The sequence below is a fragment of the Alexandromys fortis genome, unplaced genomic scaffold, assembly GCF_014885135.2.
Source record: "Alexandromys fortis isolate MF-2015 unplaced genomic scaffold, M_Fortis_MF-2015_v1.1 scaffold_183, whole genome shotgun sequence".
NCBI classification, from domain to species: Eukaryota; Metazoa; Chordata; class Mammalia; order Rodentia; family Cricetidae; genus Alexandromys; species Alexandromys fortis.
The window spans coordinates 2,174,752-2,188,650 of record NW_026068079.1 but is presented as its reverse complement, the minus strand read 5'-3'; the positions used below and the strand labels follow the sequence as shown (position 1 = coordinate 2,188,650).

Genomic DNA, 13,899 nt, shown 5'->3' with positions numbered 1-13,899 from the left:
GGAATGTAAATGCGTGTGAGGCATCTTCTATCAGCACTGAATCTCTGGGCAACAAGTAGACAGCCACATATGCCTCCATCAGGCCAGCGTCTCTGAATATAGTGTGACACATTCCAGGAGCCAAGGATACAGGTTTCACTTTACAGTGACCTCATGATTCTTGTCTCAGTTCTGCTCTCTGCAGGGGACCATCTCCCCACTAAAGGGGAGACTGCAGAGTGACGTGCCTACCTTGCAGGCAGAGAAATCATCAAGGCATCTGTCCCTTTGCCTTACGGATATTTTCTTTTCCAAATATACTTATAACAACAAATAACCTCTTGATTTCTGTTACTGAGATTCGGTGGCCCTCATGGTGGAGGAGATGCAAGTAACCAAAGGGAAGAGGACTCCTCCTTGTCATTGTCATCAGAGTCTGGGCTGTGAAGGCTGACGATCTTTCCACCATTAGCTGCTTATGAATCATGTTCAGAGCCACGGCCACTTCTTACATAATGAGGTTTAAAGTCATCGTGTTTCATTTTAATTCTGATTGCATGAAAAAAACTATCCCCTCAGGGCCATTGGTCTAACCTGCCTCAATTTCCTGCTCTGTATATTGGAGACTATAGGGGATGATGACGTTGAAATGAGTTTTGAACATTGAGTGCTGTCAATCAGACACCATTTTATTTCCAGCACCATCTTTTGTGTCAGGATGGCAAATCTAAACAAGAAGCACTCAGGAGATTTTTCAAAATGAGAAGCTGCACAATTTCGTATTTTAAGTACTCCCTGGCTTGGTTTTTAGTGGCTTATGTGTAGAAAGGAGGGCAGCATTACGTCATTGGTATGAAAAGGAGAACAGAGCCTGGCGGAAGGAACTAGAATGAACAGATCACACTACAGACATGAGCCAGCATGACTGAAAAGCACAGCCACGACTCTGTCCTTGCTTTCCTCGTAGCAAAGGAAGTACTGGCCCGGCATACATTGGGCTTCTTCGGCAGCACTGAATGTATATTCATCTGCAGTAATATATTCATGGAGGGTCAGATTGAGTGGAGGACCAGATGCAGCAGGAATCTCACTTGTGACTCTGAGTGTAATTTATCACATTCAGCTTTATTAGCGCAAGCTGTTAGAAGTGAACATCTTATGTGATCCTTCGCCTCACGTGACTAGAATACCAAATCCGAAGGCATGGTGGGAGTGAGAAATGACTTTGGCTGCATCTGACACTGAGCAGTGTGTTTACAGTTTATGTTTGCTTTTCTCTGCCCGCTTCTTGTTCTTGAGCAAAGCAGCTCCAAGGCACAAGGCACCTGACCTGACCCCTCCAGACTTCTACTTAAATTAACTGAAAGCATTCACATTAGTTGCACCTATTGATCAGCTGGTCAAATGCATATTGATCACCCCGTGTGAGGATGGTTGCTGGGGGGAAAGGTGAGACACTATTTGCCATTTACTGCAGTACAACTCTATGGAAGACAGTATCTGGGACACTGTATGGATATTGTATTTTCTGCAGTCACATGAGATAGTTATTAGTATTTCTGACTTATAGAAAAAAACATTTGTGATCCAAAGAAGTTATATAGCTTGACCAGATGAATATAGCTAATTCTGTAGTAGAAGCAGGATTTGAAACAACAGTTGGACCCTTGCACTGCATTCAGTGATGAGTATAGAGCTACTTTCCTCACCAGTGACGGCTGTCACAAAGACCTCTAAGAAATAATCACTGCTTCCAACACACTCACTGTCTGGCAGGGTGGGCAGTTTCCTGACTCTGTGGTCAGGGGTCTTATTTTACCTAAACTCTAGTCTTAGCTTTGAGAACATTTATTACAAGATAAGCATCAAGTGGCTTAAATTCCAATTGAATACCTGGTGGATTAGGTGTAGAAGAAAAAGGATTCTGTGGTAACTGAGGCTGGGAGAAGGATGTTCAGGTCTTTTTACAATACAAATTCTCCTTTATAGACACACACCTTTGACTGTGTCCTAAGATCCTTGCATCTTCGTACGTGAGATTTGAAAAGGTTCTTGTAACAGAAAATGTTGTCCAAGAATAATCTCATGTAGAAGTGATTCTGGCCCAGGAGACAGAGACATGCTCCAGGGAGTGTTCATGACTGAGATTGCTGGGATTGGCCAGTGTTTACCTCCCACTTCCCCAGTACGAAGCATGTTTGTGGAAAATGGGTTGAATCCAGAAGTAACAGGGCTTCTCTCTTTGTGAGTGTGGCTCCTGCCGACATGCTTCCTGGGGGAAGGGCTCTGTCTGACGTCTTCTGTTTTCCAAAGAAGAGCACCTGAATTTCCAGGTGTCTCCAGTCTTCATGTCTGTCTGTCAGTCCATTGCATTTGGGATGCAGGCTGGAGGCCAAAAACCTGGAGCAGAAATAACTTTAGCACCTTGTATGCAACTAGGAGCTGAGCCAGAGGCTGGGGATAAAGGCTCTGCCTGCTCACCTGCTCTGCTCCGAGTCATCACTAGCATCTAAGCCCTTTCAGTGCCGCTGCAGGGCACGCAGTTGCCATGAGAATCTGCGTGAGTTTGGTCCTTCCAAGTCTTCCTTACTTAGTGCGTGTGCTCTTTTGAAGTTCACTATTAGATTCTGTTTTTCTCTGTCATTCAACAGATGAGTCTCCTTTTTACAACAGGAATTGTTTTAAAAACAAACACCATGTCTCTGATCACTGTTCCATCAACCTCTTTCTAAAGAGGTAGCCTCTAGTCTCCCCATTCTCCTGGAAGTTTAAATAAATATACTTCATTCTAAGGATGAGAAATGCAATACCACAGCTGTCAATTAAGTGTGAACCTCTTCTCTACCAAGCCTGATGTGATCTCTGAATTTTTTCCATTGCCTTCCAGGCAGTTGTTCTAAATTGATTTTTTCAATGAAGACTTCGTAATGGGATGGTTCCTGCCTCCAGCTGGAGATGCAGCACTGAAGATTGGCTCCAGTGGAGAGACAGTGCTAGGTAGCTGAGACCTGGCAATGGAGAAGGGGCAGCCCTGCAGATGTGACAGCCATGCGGTGCTGGAGTGTCAGTCAGAGCACAGCAAACAACAAAAAAAGAACCTTCCGTCTTCTCTGAGACCTCATCGGTTTCACTCTATGGAAAGCTCCTAATACCTTTGAGTTGGGCTTGTGGGTAACACATCTGTCCACACCTGGGCCTCCTGTTCACCTGAGGGGTGCCCAGAGGAGCATGGTGGTCAGCCTCTGTGAAGTTGGCTCCTCTCTCTCTCTCTCTCTCTCTCTCTCTCTCTCTCTCTCTCTCTCTCTCTCTCTCTCTCCCCCTTTCTCTTTCTGACTCTGAAGCTTTTTTTCATATACCTAGTGGCTTCTTCTTACTCTCCTCTGCTAGGTGCTCAGAAAGCCTAGAGATCAGGAAGTCGATGCAGAGACTAGACGAATGCCTTGGGGATGGCCAAGGCCTCCTTTAACCAAAGGAGCTCCTGAGAACACAACAAACAGAAGCCATGCCTTGGGAATTCCCCTCTCCCTCCCCTCATCTTCTTATGGACCTTTCCCATCAATCCAGGAATTGAGAACTCAGTGAATGTGCCTCCTTCCCTCCGATCATTGAGAAATGCTGCTTCCTTGTTCTGAAACTGGGAGGCTGCACCTGAGGTACCATGTGGATGGAGAGTCCTGAGAGAAGTTACTTTACTTTGGTTGTGTGTATCATGTTCTCTTTCTTAGAAAACACTGAGATCTGTAGTATTCCCCCTCCTCCTGCCACCATTTTTAATTTTCTGCTAGATTGTCCTCTGGAGGACCATTTAGTTGTTGGCGAGAAGACTGTCTCTAGAAGTTCTCACACAGCAATTGTGTGACTGCTTTTTTACATCACCCTCTTAAACTTCCTTTTGTTGAATTCATGCCACGGATGAGCCTGATCTGAATTCAAATCCACGCTGATTACAGGTGGCACTAAGATCACATTTCTTTGTTTCAGCTGTATGTTGTGAACTGGCAATAATGAGATACAGTCAGCACTCGACTTCTAGACAGTAAGTAAAGCTTTAATAGAACAGCTAGGCCCTCCTCCTGGGACAGCTGTGTTCAGCCAGTAAACAAGTAACGCTAGGAAATGTGGCGGCAGCTCTGTCCTCGGTGCTAGAGACAAGGCACAGGAAACGTGGACAGAGACTATTTCCAGAGAGTGTACACACAAACAAACAGGTGGAAATACTGTACTGTGAAAAAGGGAGTGGTGTGGATGGTGTGTGGTGTGTGTGGGGCAGTGAGGGTGTGGAGGGGGACGAAAGTGTCATCAGAACATGCTTCAACTAGTCTTGTATCAACTTGACACAAGAAACTGGAGTTACCTAAAAGGAGGGAATCTTATGCCCGCATAATATGCATTTTTTTTTCCAATTAGTGATTGATGTGGGATAGCCCAGCCCATTGTGGGTGGTTCCATCCTTAGGCTGGTGGTCCTGAGTTCTATAAGAAAGCAGGCTGAGCAAGCCATGGGGGAACAAGCCAGTAAGCAGCACCCTCCATGGCCTCTGCATCAGCTCCTACCTTCAGGTTCCTCTCCTGTTTGACTTCCTGTCCTGACTTCCTTTGACAATGAACAGCGATCTGTAAGTGTAAGCCAAATAAACCCTTTCCTCCCCTCATCCCCCAAAAAGAATATGCCCCAAAGCCAAAATGAGCTGCACCTGTGCAAGAACATTCTTGATCAATGGCTTGTAGTGGCTGTGCCTGCTGAGTAGCATAGCAGGAAGCCATTATACCTGGAGCATCATATGGCAGGGAAGTAGGTGTCTTCAAAACCACTGTTACGTTGTGGGCTTTTCTATGAACTGGAAGGCAAGCATCAGAGGATTTGGGTCACAGAGCAGCAAAAATGACTATTTGAAGAGAACACTGTATAGCCCTTTGAGAAGGAGATTGGTTCTAGGAGACAGGTACTAAGGATGCAGGGCTCTTGACTATGAAGTCAAGATCACTGTTCATGCTACTCAAGATGATGCTCAAGGACCAGTGCTTAAATAGGGCTTTATGGATGGAGAGAAAGCCAATAGCATCAGGCATAGCAAAAGCATTGAGGACAAGTCAGGCTCATAATTTTTCACATGTCTCACTCTGTGCCATAAAATCAAAGAGGAGAAAAAGGGCTAGGGATCTCATTGATTTCTAAGAGGTCAAAGATAGGCCAGGAAAATGTCACAGGTTGTCTTTATAACCAATAAGAGGGGACTAGCAAATAAAAGGAAACCAGAAATGGGCTTTGGGTACAAAGGAATCAGTCATTCAGCAGGTTGTAGAGAACGGTAATTCTTCCTGGCGGGGTGGCAGGGGTGGTGGGGTCCTTGTTGAATCAGAATGGAAACCTGTTGCTGGGCCAGAAACATCTCCCAATAGACGTTCCTGTACCCCAGATACATTTGCTGATAAAAAGCAGATGAGGAATTGGGAAAGTAGTGGTAGCCAGCCAGGTTTCTTATAAATTTTCTGGGTCTTCCCTGATATATTATAAGTGTACATAAATATATTATTATTTCCTTATTGGAGATTTCTGTGGAGAAGGTTATTTGGAGGGGAAGAAATTGTTTGCCCAGAGATGTTTACAAATTGTCAGCCTAGTCCCCTTGCCTTGAGGGACACCCAGGGTCAGTGCCCTCCTAAGATGGGAGGAGGCTGCCACCTAGTGGTTGATTTACTTACTCAAGCTGCTCAGCTTGTCTTTCAAAAGCTGTGTGCGACAGAAAAAACTGTGTGGGCAGTTTTCTAGTCTATCATTGTTCATACTACCTATCTCATCTCACCCACAGACCCCCTATTTCATCAGGATACAATTCTTAGTTCCCATTTCATAAGATATTCAGAAAAATCAGGTGGGCATTCCAGGGTGACTTAGTATCAGGATAGCTTGGGGTGTAAGCCAGGCTCTCGGTATGATGATCAGCCCTTTACAGAGGGGACCATTGCACCTGCTCACGGAAGGACACAGGAACTTGGAAGTAGAGTGAACAGAGAAATAAAGATCAGTATGGGCATTCCTTTGGCCGAAACCAAAGGGGTCTTTACGCATTCACAAACTCTACATTTAGGGCCTGGGTGAACTTGGGGGAAGCATTTCCCTGTCCAGAGACTTATCTCTCCAACCTATAACTGAAAATGTGGGGTGTGCATATGGAAGCTACTTAATTTGGAGTCCTGTTATTCTGTATGTGTTTACCGTAAATTATTAAGCTTTACTTTCTAGTCCTAGAGGGAATGGGTGATTCCCAAATGAACCTCACTGGGCTTTCTTTCCAGAGACTGAGTTCATCTGTGGGCTTCTTGGGGTGGCGGGAGGAGCAGAAGAGTGAAGTCCCTGCTGGACGCTGATGCTGGGCACCAGCACAAACCCTGGCAGCAAGCGCATGTGACTTGTGGCATTTGCAGTGTTCCCAAGGTGGAAGGACAAGAGGGACCAGAATGCACCTTTCTAATGAAAAACTGCACTTCTTAGAGAGCAAGGCTAGCCAAGGGGTAACCTGGGCTCAATAGCTTCAGTCACTCCTAGCTGCAGTCTGTAGACACTAAGTCTTAAGTCAAGGTCCTCCCAACACCTTCACCTCTGTTCCTCACCAACTTCACTCCGGTCATCCAGGCCTCACCTTGACCTCACCACTAGGCCTCATGCTAAGCACAGTCACCATGAGAGAGTTTCTCACCTAACCTAGTTCCAAGAAGCAAGCACCTCAGGACCCTGCTGGCTCCCTGTTCTCAAGTGAATGAGGCCCCCACTCTGCTTCTCATGCCCTTATTTGGGCTACCCAAATAGAAACTAACACCTGAGTTCTGACAAATAAATCCCAGGTGATTACTGCAAGTAGCTCAGAACAGGGCAGGCATGGAGAAGCGCTTTGCAGCTAGTCCCAAACCTGTGGGTGCTGCCTGTGAATCCCATGCTCCATCTGCACAACCCGCTCGGCTGGAGTTCATCACCCTTCACCTAGCTCCGGACTTGTTCTGATGTTCCCCTCACCCACCACACCTCCAGCCCCACTTCCAAGCTGCATCATAAAATGGTTTTAGTGAAAAAGGCTTGAACATAATACCAGCAGTTTTTCATTGAATTCAGCAAAAACAGGTTTTAAAAATTCTTGTTCTGTCCTAGTGAGGGTCGTGTGGTCCCTGACGCTCACTGGAGGCTCTTCTGTTCGGTATCTATGGTGGCTAATTTCCGTTGCTGGCTCCATTAGGTTAAGGATGTGTCTGTGAGGGTGTTTCCAGAGAGGATCAACTGAAGAGTGAGAAGCATCCTGAAAGTACACAGTACCACTCTATGGGCTGGGATCCTGGAAGGGATCAAGTAGAAGCAAGCTGGGCATCAGCATCCGCATCTCTCTGCTCCTTGCTGGAGATGTGCTGTGACCTTCTGCTTTCTATCTGCTGTTGCTGCCATTACCACAGCCTCCCCACCCACCACGAGTACTGCAGTCCCAATCTGTGAGCCAGAATAATGCTTCCTGTCCTTAGGCTGCTTTGTCGCAGCAGTGCAAAAGTAACTAATATTATTCTAGCTCTTCTTGCCTGGCAGCTCTGGCAATCTCTGCAGCAGGGAAGCCTTGGGTCTGCAGACATGCTATACTCTCCAGCTCCCCTACTTCTTTTACTTGGTGAACTCCTACAGAATTAGATCTCAGGGCCCATGTTCTTTTCTTAGTGTCCGTATCACTGTGGCAATACCTGAAGAAGCCCCCAATGTTGGAAAGGTGTTAGGCCCCCCCTGTTTGGGAGGGTTCCATTTGTAGTGTGTGTGTGTGTGTGTGTGTGTTTTAAATTTTCTTTGCTGCAGCAACATGCCGACAAGAAGCAACTTCAGAAAAGAAGGGCTTATATTCCTCCTTATGGTTTCAGAGGACACATTCCATTGTGACAGGGAAGGCATGGCAGCAAGAGAAGGCCATCCAGCCACATAACAACCGCAATCACTGACCAGAGAGCTAACAGGAAGGAATGGATGGGCTATCCTGCCCTCAGTGAATAGCTTCCTCCACTGGGATCTCATTTTCTAGGCTTCCCCAACCTTCGCCAACAGCGACACCAACTGGGGGCCAAGTGTCCAAATTTATGAGCCCATGGAGAACATTGCATATTCAAGCACCATCCATGGTCTGCTGGTCCCATTGTTTCTGAGTCTGGGGTAAAGAAGAACGCCATAACATCCTGATGGAAGCTCAGAGGAAGAGTGCAATAAGAAGGGGCCATGGCTGAGGTCTCTCCTTTGAAGGCTAAATTTCCCCATTTGCATTTCACTTCCACTGTGGTACTTTCTCTTAATAGTCTGTTCAAAGTCTGAACCATTAATGGATTAGATTATGAGTTATAACCCTATTATCTAGTCTTCTATAAAATGCCCTAAAAGGAATACTACTAATCTAGGTCTTGCCAAGCAAGTCCTATTTATCAAGGCTGAGTATATCATCAGGGGAGTCTTCCCATTAGGTCTTCCAAAAACACTTCTCCAGAAGGCACAGGGGGCAGTGTCTACTTCGAACGGTGATAATGTCTACCTTCTGTATGTGAGAGAGAGGCTGTTGGGTCTCAGCTTCAACTCAGAACACTGGACTGGGCATTTGTGGCCCTTCCAGTGGAATTCCCTGCTAGACACTGCTTAGGTGACCTTGTTGATAAATACTATGTGGAAGCCAATCCTGGGCCCTCTGTTTTATTAATATATTCCTCGGTCAATAATAGCAGTTCCTCTGTGAGTATTTGACTGACACTCAGATGGGCAAAGAAGTGTTTCCCCATGGCTTTCATGGTAGACTACAGTATCCTTAGCCACTGGAAAGTCTGATAGATACAGATAGGAGTTTGGATGCTGAGAATTCATTAAATGACCAATGGTTACTACAGAAAGAGAGAAGAGAGACAAATGAGAGTGTATAGGAGAAGCAAGGGATTAGTAGTGACACCAAACATCCGGGCGGTCCCAAGAGTGAGCCACCTGGGGGGTCCCTGAGAAGTCTGAGCAAGAGACTTTTTCAAAGGTGCTTGCCAGTGGAGCAGAACCACAGGGCCAACACAGCTCCCCAAGTCTCTGTGCAGAATCAACATTCTAGTTCAGAGCAGGTAAATGGCAGGGTCAACTATCTGAACCTCAGTGGGGAAAAGAGTTGTCTAGACAGTCAACTGGCCATTGTTGAACCTTAGGAGAGACTATGTCAGCTTACAATGACAGCACAGAGATGGAGTAGACAGGTAAGTTCCCAGGCTTGCCCCGCCCTCTGCCCCTCTTCAACATTTGCCACGCTCTCCAAGAAGCTTGGAGGCTTTTGTATGTCTTACAGTAATAACTTTGGAGTTTTTAGTGTGGCATGAAGCAGGGAAGATGAGGAGAGTGGATGAGGCAAAGGTGTCAGGGCCAACTGAACCTTGGATGCTATGTCAGTGGTGATTTTGTCTGCTTCATGTCAGTGGGACATGACCTCGAGTGTGGAGTATAGTTTTAAGAGACTTCCAGATGCAGGCAGTTGCCTGGAAAAGCCACAGGACTGGAGACTGAAGGATCAACAATGTTGGGCTTTGAACAACTGGTCTAGAACCTTCTGGTAGCCAGTTTTCCTTCAAAGGCATCCAAACTCTCTAAAGAGAGTCTGTAACTAAGGACTCTTGTCTGATGTGGCCTCTTTTCTAATAAGGACTTGATTCTTGTATGGGTTTTAGGAGGCCTTCAACAGCTATGTCTACCAACAGTCCTGAAGAGGGGTGATGTTTGGGCTTAGACAGTGTCAGTGGTCAAAGGAGAGTTAAGCCTCCCACTTAAAGCCTGGTTGTTATGGAGATCCGTTTATTTGGGTTTGTGCAGCCAGAAGAACGTTGCTATGGCTGGGATGCAGGTTATGGGTCTTATGATCTGGAACACGAGTTGTGTATATAACAAGACAGCATTTATTAAAGCAAGATAAACTCAGCAGCAAAGGATCTGGCTGGAGCCATGAATTCCTTTCATCCTGGCTTCTGAACCACTGCATTCCTTTTGAAGAAGGCCCAGCAGCCCAAACACTTCCATTAAACAAGTCAATTTGCTGAGAATCTCTAAGATGAAGAGCTAGGAATTGCCCTGTGCCTGGTTTGAAGGGAAATGTCACTGTCTGTGACCATGACTCACCGCACTACTGAGCAGGCACGGGCCTGCTGGGCAGGGTGGGAGTGCTGGCTCTGGGAAGTGTCTGGGCTGAGTTTGGAGCTCTCTTCCTTTAAGGGCCTTCGGTGAAGGGGGAGAAGGAGATGGTCCAGGCATCTTTTCTAGATTTAAGAATTCAAGAGTGCCCAAAACACTGAACAGCTTAATTCCACTTACTGTTTTAATTTGCAACTAGAACTCTGTCACCATGGCACACCAAGGACCAAGAAGGAGAGATTTTCCTTAGGGGCCAGGGAGGGAGCAGCACACTGGGGCCAAAGACACGGGTCTAAACAGAGTTCCATTTTTTAATTGAGTAAGCAGCATCAGCCAAGACTATGAGCCATTTCATAGACAGTCATAGTAGAGATAGCATACACTTATTGCCTTAGTATGTGTTAAGTACCACGCATGACTGTCAAGTTTATTCTTCATGGAAATACTATGAGGCAATAAGTGGGCATATCATTTATGATTATGAAATAGAGGCTCAGAGAAGTTAGGGATCTTGGGAATGTAGAATTTGAGAAGTGTGTTTGTGTTATCATTCCCTTCATTTCCATAGGGTTTCTAGACAGCTCTAGAAAATTGACAGCATGGTGTCTTTAAAAGACAAATCATAATTTAAAAAGAAAATTACAAATCATTTAAATGCCAAGCACGGAGCTCGATCTTAGGGTGTAAGTTCTTTCAACCTTGTGGACTTTTTGCTGACCCTCCCTCCCTGTCCCTTGTCTCCTCTCTCCTCTGCCCTGGAAGTTGAGCACTGTCCTCCCTTCCTTCCGCTTTCCAGCATTCCTCCCTTTGTTCTGATACACTGGTTTGGGGAAATTCAGACTTGACCATGAAAATCAGCATCACAGACAAAACTCGAAAGTACTTGTGCTTTTATTAAAAAAAATACAATCAGATACTGTCCAGATGCATTTGGGAAGGGAACATCTCTTAAAAAGGCCTCAGTTTTCATCATTACCACCACCATTATTATATTAATAATATTAATGTCCTCGAAATTTAAACAGTATCACTTTTCTGGCTTCAGTTTTATGAAATGTACAAACCAACAGGGAGGAGGGGGTAATATTCAATGACACACATTTTTATCTTTGTTACCCCAAACAATAACAATTAATTATACAGCTTTGTGTAAAAATGACTACATCCACTGTAGAGCCAGACTACCCCTCTTCCATTCCCAGAACCACCCAAGAGAAGTAAAAAACAAAACAAAACAAAACAAAATACCAACCCAATGTGTTGCTATCACTGGAAGGCTTAGCTCATCAAACAAGAGAGCAGAAACTGGTTGCAGACTGCTGTCTTTGGTGCAAAGGAAGTAACTGCAGGGGCCTATTCCAGGGACTCGGTGACCCATGGCCAGATCGGACACCCGGCAGATGCCCAGGGAGAGCTTGACTGTTGGACCGGCTGTGTTGATGCTTTGGTAAAATTTCTTTCCTTTCTCTGGGCATCATTCTTTTCTCACTCAGTTGTTCGGGGAATTTATGCTCGCTTCCGCCTGCCTTCGAGATTTCGGAAGTTGCTGGGTCTCAGCTTCATCTCAGCAAACTGGATTGAGTACTCATGGCCCTTCCAATGGAACCAGTTAACACCCTACAAAAAAATCCAGAGCCCTCTGGGTTAGTTTCCAGTTGGAAACCTGTTTGTGGATCATCACCATTTAGTTATCCAAACAGAATTCATAACTACTTTGCCTTTCATAGGCAGCTGCCTCTGGGCTCTGTTTTCTGGTCTGTGCTGTGAAAACTTTCAAAAGAATAGGCTGCATCTAAACCTACTCCACAGTTAGAGTCACACACACGAATATACACTTGTGTGAGAATAATGATCAAGACTCAGCTTTGCTGCATGTAATTCGGCTTTCTTGACACATATCACTGTGAACCTTGGAAGACCCTTGAAGGACAAATCAGTTTGCTGATTTGTCCTTCAAGTGCTGGGGACCCTCACTTCAAGAAAATACATACATCTTTGAGATATTGCCAAAGATTTATCTATAAGACACCATTTGTACCCAGGCCTCTTGGTTCCACGTGTGTCTCTTTCATAGGGCCTAGAGATGTTTGAGTTTGCACTCAAGAGTATGCAGGAGATGCTCAGGTTAGGCCATCAAAGTTTCAGGCTGTATTTCTGAAGGCCATCACCCCTTGCCACTGACATTTTCCCCTGAATAGAACTACAAGGAACATGTCCCCAGACAAAGCAATGGTTAGTGAGATGAGAGAAATTACAAGATTCTTTTAGTTTGATTCTAGTTTTTGGCATTTGGTGGTAGGAGGCCATCCATCTCTAAGCCCGAAGCAGGGTGGGATCTGAGAGTGGCTGGTTCATTTCACACAGTAGCCACACAGTTACAGTGAGGTCCTGTAACCTGACAGGTTGTTTTACCTACTGACCTCAGAAGTTCAAGGCTGGCTAGAAGCCAAGAATCCTTGAAGGTGGAATCTGAAGCTGGAGAGGAAAAAAGACCTCACGGAGGCCACATGGTGGTCTGAGAGAGCCAGAGGTAGATCTGAGCTTTTGTGAGTTCTTTGTGGACTTTGATGCTATCTTTGCTTTGAAAATTGGATTGAAGGAGAAAATAAATGATGTGTTCTTCTTTTTTTGGTTTTCCAAGACAAGGTTTTTCTGTAACTCTGGAGCTCTTGTAGATCAGGCTGGACTCAAACTCACAGAGATCTGCCTGCCTCTGCTTGCTGGAATTAAAGGTATGTGCCACCACCACCCAGAAACATGTTCTTTTTTTGTGACTTAAAGGTTTTTATTTTGTTTATTCTGTATCACACTGGCATTAGGGGACTAGGCAATGAGATGGATAGAGCCAAGAGTTGATGTAAAGAGGTAGTTTTCCATTCTTGCTTCCTCTGTAACATACATGAAAAAACACTCCCTGCTTCTCCATAGAGTGAAGATTACAAGCACAGGATATATAGGCCAGAGAGCTTGAAAAGCAATATTATGTCAAGGTAAGATCTACGTTTAAGCTCATGGATATCATTTTCTAGTATCCAATTGACTAAGTCATAAGCACATTGGCAAATCTAATAATAAAAACTAGCAGCCCCTAGTACCTGCTGCATGTCAAGAATTACCCATGGAGCATTTTTCAAAATACCCTACCCTGAAATCAAGAGCAACAAAACAACAAACACTCAGGAGGCTGCTATCCTGCACCCTACCAGACAGCTGGGGACTGTGGCATATAACCTGGGCTAGTGTACTTTCTGTAAACTCACTGGGATCTTGAAGAGACCTGGTTAAGGTTAAACATGATGTGACCCAGAGACCATACTTGTCCCTTCTTCCTGGGGGAGGGGATGGATGTTTCAGAAGGAGCCAGTTCTGGGGTTAGCCATGATTAAGTAGCTGGCCCCACTTGCTGTTGTTTTTATTTTGGCTCCTGCTAGTGTAGACAGGGCTCAGCAAGGTGGGCTTCTGAGTGTGGTTTCTTCACTTTTTTCTAAAGAGTTCAAAATTCTGTGATGGTGGGAGTTGTATGAGAGTGTATGGGGCTCAGGGAAAAATCAGGGGCTTAAGCATGCGGGGGTTTAGCCATGCTTCCAAAATCAGGAGAGCCATTTGTCAAAGGATGTAGGTACCTTAATAAAACAAGGGGGATTTGAAATTCATGCTTCATCCCATGTCTTACTTGGGAGTCTGAAGACACTTGTGGGCCTGAACTCTACCAGGGTCTACATTACCCCTGCTTCCCTGAAATAGCTTTATAGAGTTTTTTATCTG

At 45.2% G+C, this 13,899-nt stretch overlaps 1 protein-coding gene across 6 annotated transcripts in view; it reads right to left on the bottom strand.

Annotated features, from left to right (window-relative positions):
* Positions 1–11,007: 11,007 nt before the first annotated feature.
* Positions 11,008–13,899, bottom strand: part of Tnc (tenascin C) — an 81,586-nt gene continuing 78,694 nt past the window's right edge. For all 6 annotated transcript variants that reach the window (XM_050121785.1, XM_050121786.1, XM_050121787.1 and 3 more), the window contains one exon: positions 11,008–11,751. In XM_050121785.1, coding sequence (XP_049977742.1) covers positions 11,641–11,751 — 111 coding nt within the window. In that variant the 3' untranslated portion in view covers positions 11,008–11,640. The remainder of the gene's footprint in view (positions 11,752–13,899) is intronic.